This window comes from Limulus polyphemus, unplaced genomic scaffold (assembly GCF_000517525.1).
Source record: "Limulus polyphemus unplaced genomic scaffold, Limulus_polyphemus-2.1.2 Scaffold276, whole genome shotgun sequence".
Lineage (NCBI taxonomy): Eukaryota > Metazoa > Arthropoda > Merostomata > Xiphosura > Limulidae > Limulus > Limulus polyphemus.
In genome coordinates, this window is record NW_013665886.1 from 718,571 (window position 1) to 725,179 (window position 6,609).

A 6,609-nucleotide genomic window follows, 5' to 3' on the forward strand; every position below is an offset into this window, starting at 1 on the left:
AAAGAAGGTGCTTGGGTGCCTCACAAACTCTCCGATGATCATCGTTTCCAAAATGTAAATGTTGCTTCGTCTCTTCTGACACGTAAACCATTTTTGGACGGAATTGTCACTGGTGATAAAAAATGGATTCTCTATGCAACTATTAAACACCAAAAACAATGGATCAGTCCTAGACAAAAACCACTTTTGACCCCAAAACTTGGACTCCATCTGCAGAAAGAGATGCTTTGCATTTGGTGGGACATCAGAAGTGAAATTCATTTCAAACTCCTCAATCCACAGCAAACTGTCAATGCAGAGATCTATAGTCAGCAACTGGAACGTTTAAATCAAGCCCTTCATCAGAAACGCCCTTCACTCTTCCATCGGAAAGGTGTTCGTCTCCACAACAATGCACACTCACATGTGGCATGTTTGATGCAACACAAGATTATGGAGTTGGGTTGGGAAGTTCTCCTCCACCCACCATATTCACCAGATATGGAACCATAAGATTACCATCTTTTTCATTCGCTGCAACACCATCTTAGTGGGAAAACATGCAAATGTGGAAGGTGTTAAAGAGGACATTGTCATGTTTTTTGCTTCAAAGCCAAGTGATTCCTTTGATCAGAGCATTAACAACCTGATTGTAAGATGGAAAAGCATCATTGATAAGAATGGAGACTATTTCATTAAATGAATGTTTAGTTTTGATATATAAATTGTTCGGGTTTTTCAATCTAAACAAAAGCGACATTAATTTCTTGACGACCTAATAAAATCAAGAAGTTCTATTAAGTTAGAAAGTTTCTTAGTTTAGAAAAATAGTTAATGCAAATGATGTTAAATTATGCCTAGTTTATTAATGGGGTATGGAATATGCTATATAAGTGCACACACATATAAATACATACTTATAAATATAACAAATTTCATCATTTTATTCAAAACTTCTAAAGGTTAGTTTGATCATCACAAATTCATCCAAGTCATCAAATATAGAATTAGAAGCCTGAATGCCTTCTATGCAATGTTTTTTTTTATATAAGTTATTACTCAAACAGGGTTAAGTACTGTCATCACTGTTTTAATCTAATTACAAATACAATAACACATTTGAAAATGATTATCTCGGGTTTTTGGTTACAGGTTAAGTTTTATTTATTTAAAACAAACAATCAACCATTAATGCTGCCAAAAATTACCTTTATAATATTATTTGGAGTAATCTGATAATGCCATGAAATATCAACTATTCAACAAGTATATAAACATATTTCTTTCTTTTAAAAACAACTTAAACATTACATTAGCAAATTAACTCACAATTTTGGCAACTACACTCAAAATCTACAAAAGCTGACAGAAAGTTAAGAATTTTCACAATTTCATTAGCCAAAACTGAGGTGTTAGTTTTCATTTTCTGAAATGCTTTTTGACATCCAGCAACCTTTCTACAGATTCACTTATTTATAATTTTTTGAAGTTGTTGCCTAACCACTTACATGTTAAGCACTGATATACAACTGCTATTTCAACATACATATTATTATTATTGTTTCATAGAATTGTACAAGTAACATATTTTTAATACTCTTAACACAATGTCTACATACCACATATTTTGTTTTATACATTATACAATTAATCAAAACTCAGTTGTAAGCAAAAATATTACAATTTTAACTCTGAAACTCACTTTCCAGCCTAAATTTTCAAAAAATGTTGACAGTCGAGTTTGTCCTGTTGTCTTGCCTGCACAAGGTCCTAAAAATGCAAATATCTAACACTGAAAACTGTTTATGAACTATAAAAATGTTACAAAAGTTTGTTGAATTTTAAACATTTTGGAAAACTACGACACAAAATATACTAATATTTTAAAAATATACAAGATTCACTATTTCTCAAGGAATCATCTCAAAATTTCTCTAACCTCAATATTTCTTATATATTTTTTACTGCATATTTTACAGTTCAACATTTTTTTATAATTCTAATCATAACATGTCAAAGATGTTGATTTTGTTACCTTTTTATTTGCATTTATTATAAAAGAAACTGATATCTAACTATACTCATCCTCTTCCATGGGAGCTTTTGACAGAAGGAAACAACAGTGTTGCCATCCTAGTTTTATGACACCTCTAAAAAGTGTAAATTGTGTATTCAAGAAAAAAATACAGTACGAACAGGCAGTAGTCACTTGAAACCAATGAAGATTGTATCAGTGGGCAAACTAATGAAGTGGTTACTCATCACATACTCTAAAATGATGTTTAAAATATTCACACTTGCAAAAAGAGATATAGTAAGAACCCTATAGAGGAAGAACATTTTTCTAGGTTTGTCACAAGTGTGTTGAGTGAAAGAAACAATAAATGATTGAATAAAACAGTGAAAGCTGAAGGACATTATATTTACCAATAAAGTCATTTTGTAAAGATATTTGTGAGAATTGTCAGTGCTTTTTGCAACTGCTACAAGCATGCTCGCTTATAAAACAAGTTAAATCCACTGTTGATACAATACATTCACAAACTTATGAAACAACCCAAACCAACAAACAGTTTATAAGAGTCCAAAAGTTTAGCACATTAAAAGTTGATGAAAAAAAAACAAAGGCTGAAGCAGGTAGTGAAAAACCACAGTAAACAGAAAAACAGTCAGAAGTCTGATATTAGAGAAACTACTTTTGACACATTGTGTTATTTTATTATTATTACTGAAGCAGATGATCTGGCTTTGGCCTTTCCTTAGTTATCCGAAGTGTTAGCAGTCAGCAAACTAGGAAATGAACCATTTGAAGCAAGTGTTATTATCTGATTTGAGAAACAGTAATGGAAGGAATGTTTTTTTCTGTGCAACTACTCAGTTCCACCATGTTTCAAGTAAGGTGTACTCTTTCTGAATACAGTGAGACAGTCAGTGATCCCCCCACTTTGGAATTGCTTGTGTTTCTACAACAGTGAGGTGCTGTGCCCACACAACATCAGTAATGTGGTTCCTGGGACAAAAACTCAATGTGATCACCTCTAACCCTTCTTTTATGAAAAAAACAACAACAAACCTTAACATATCACAATGAGGTAACCCTTCCATGCCCTTTCCAACAACTCAGCATCCTTTCAAATACATCCTAAAATTCTATTAGGTCTATTACTAGCCATAGAGTACTATTTTGAGTGACTTGTGTATCATATTCGAAGATCCTTTACATCACTCATGCTGTTGGGTAGTTTCTCGTCTATACTTAATGTGTGATCCAAATTATGATAACCAAAATGCATTAATCTCCCCTTATTAACTATTTGTCCAACTTATCAATATATCCAAGTAATTCTGTAGTACCTAAACAACTAAAATTACCTGCAGGTTTAATGTCATTAGCAAATTTTATAATTTACTAATTATGCCTTTATTAGTCATTAATTTAATAAAGAAAATGTCCAAACATTGATAACTGATTAACTCCACTGGTAACAACAGCATAGTATTACTCGACTGAGCTTCATTAATACTAACCTTTTGTTTTCTCTTACCCAGCCATGCTTCATATCTAATTAATGAGTCTTTCCCAAAGTTAATATTTTCCTACACTGAAAATATATTTCTGATACATACTTACTTCCATTCACAGTTACAGCTATTCTCGATTTGACTACACTCTAGTGCACAAATTTTGCTCGCCACTAGCTTTGAACTCCCACCTAATTCTACATGGTTCAGCTGCATTTAAGCATGCAACAACCCTCCACCATTAGAAGCACCACCAGAAATGGGAAGATGGGTAGGAAGAATGAGAAAAAGTAAGTATATATTGGAAATATATTTTCAGTGTAGGAATATATTAACTTCCGATACGATTACTTACCTCCTCTCAAAGTTACAGCTAGAATCCCACATTACGCAGGTGGAGGGATTGGGGTAAAATTACCTAGATGAGCACCCTTCAAAAACATCTGAAGAGCACCCATTGAATGTGCCACCTCTATGTAGAGGAAACACACCCATGGGAGACAGCAACACATCTGAACTACGTATACTCTTCACCCAAGTGGAGCTAACTGGTGTTGCGTCACAATCAAAGGGCAGAACAAGTGATCCATCCCAAATCCAAAAGGAAGAGGAATTAGTGTGGAGTGACTAGGGTACATCAGACCATAATCAGGAGGTCAACTCTAGTCCAGATCTGTGGCACCAGGAGGAACTCAACCAGCCCTTGGCTGGAGGAAGGTTCTTAACCATTATGTGTGCAAATCTAACACAACTTGAAACAATAAACCTGGGGAACGTACATCCACGTGATGTCAGAAAGGTGGAAATGCAAGGCAAAAGGTCAATTCCAGTCCAAAAACAATTGGCATTGGGGATGTAACATCCAATCCATAGTAGGAGGAAGTTACCAGCCCACTCACATGTGAATACTTATATTGGTTGGTTCAGCTTCAACCAAAATCAGTCATCCAGGAGGCATCTAGAATAAAACATCAGACCCACAGCAGGATGATAGTCATGCCTTCTACACAGGCAGAACACCGCCTCCCTACCCTCAACCGAGTAGAATTATGCACACTTAGGAGGATTCCTCCATGATCCACCACACCAGCAACTAGGTGCTGGGAAGTGGTAAGAATTCTCGTGAGGGGGGGGGGAGAAATGTGTTGGACAGTTCAGAAGAACACGTCACCAGAGAAAGTGCAATGGGTGACCACAAAATCCTATTTTGAAAAGCAGACCGTTCATGATTCCAGCAACCTAAGGAATGTTAGAGATGGGCAGCAATATCTTTCTGCTTTACTCTTGTTAGTCTATGAGTGTACAGTCCAGTACAAACATATTGATGATGCAATATACCACAAGAAAAACCTGCAAGCAGTCTTGTGGAACACTCCATCCCAACAGAGAGCATAATAGATCTTACAGATCTTACTGTGCAGATTTGGATATCAGTATACCTGGACAGGCACCACTCCCAACACAGCATTCAAAAGAGAGGCATATGCACCTAGTTGGGGAGTATCTAACTGAGAAAATAGAAAATTCCTAGGGGTTGAGAGACCACTCCATGGGCAGAATCTTGTTGGGACAGGTCAAACAATCAGTAACAAGATTGAAGGCACCCAGTATGTGACAAGCCAGTAAATAAATTTGATGGCTTTGAGCCCAGAAGAGGAGATCTAGAGTGCAGGAACATAAGGACTAGGATTGAGTGTCCCTTTGACTGGTGATGTAAGAGACAACCATTGAGTTGATGGAATGAATTATAACTGTATTGCTCCACAGAGAAGACAGAATGAACCATTGCCTGACAAACAGCAAGGAGTACCAAAAGGTTGATGTGAAGATCTAACTTTTCCTGAGATCAATGGCCCAAAATCTCCTGTATAGTGCAGCATGCACATCACCTTGACAATGAGGCATCTGGACAGGTAGAAGGAATAGGTACCCCCACTGTTGCATTGTCCCTGTCTAACCACTAGAGGAAGTTGGACTGAATGGAAGCAGGAAGGTATATCTCTAAATCCAAAGGGTCCCTGATGAGGTACCAATGAACTTAAAGCACTCACTGCAAAGAACACATGTATACATGGCCCAGAATAAGTGCCTCTAGTGATGCCCAAGTCTCTAAACGAGACAGAACCTCTCATACAGAGAGAGAGAGAAGGCACTGATACTGCCTTCTGAACTAAAAACTCTATGGACTGCAGATGAAGAGAAGGCTGGGCTTGACTGAAATTTGAGTTGAAAAACACCCCCAGATAAACAAGATATTGAGTAAGGTGGATAACAGTCTTCTCCACCTTGATAAACCAACCCACCTGATCAGATTCTCTGATGTGTGAGATAAGGCTCTGTGAAGGCTGGAGCCAGAAGGAGCCAATCATCCATAAATGATTAAAATCGAGCCCACAAGAATGGAAAAAATCAGGCAAATGACCAGATCACTCAACAGAAAGTGTAAGGTGCCAATGCAAGCCTGAAAGGAATAGCACAGAATTGATAAATATGATCCTCGTGGATGAAACATAGAAAATGACATGATGTGATGATAAATAAGTGTCGGACATGTTGAATCTAGTCTTCCAAAGTCTTGGAAAAAAGCCAATCTGAGAGACAGTTTGGATTCTATGGTAAACTGAGGCACATCAAGGAAGCAATTCAGACAGAAGAACACAACATCCAAAGGCAACCCATTCCAATGGCCAACCACCCTGTTATAAAAATAGAACTGTCTTAGCTGAAGATGGTTCCTAAACAAAGATTCTGGATCAGAGGTGAGTAACCTGTGACTACCACTGGCTGAATGTACACGAGATATACACCTGGAAAAAAGTTAAGCACCCCCAAATATTTTTCAGGATTGCTTATTGAAAATAAGGTTTAATTTTCATGAAGTTGAGCAATGTTCATAATTTCAAACATAATTAAAAGGATGTGAGCGTTCAGGTGTGACATTTAAATCAGGCGCGTTTTTTTCCCCAAGTGCAACTTGCTCCCTTCTTCACGTACCAATATGCACTATTTTCTCGTTCATCAAATCCGTATTTAAGTCCTGAATTTCTGTAATACAAAATCATTTTAAGTAAGAATGGCAAGAAGACGGATATCAGAGCGCAGAGATGG

At 36.7% G+C, this 6,609-nt stretch overlaps 1 protein-coding gene across 1 annotated transcript in view; it reads right to left on the minus strand.

The window, feature by feature from the left end:
• Positions 1-6,609, minus strand: part of LOC106456967 (TRPL translocation defect protein 14-like) — a 33,448-nt gene that overhangs the window by 14,330 nt on the left and 12,509 nt on the right. Inside the window, exon 2 of the mRNA XM_022382772.1 lies at positions 1,682-1,749. Coding sequence (XP_022238480.1) covers positions 1,682-1,749 — 68 coding nt within the window. The remainder of the gene's footprint in view (positions 1-1,681; positions 1,750-6,609) is intronic.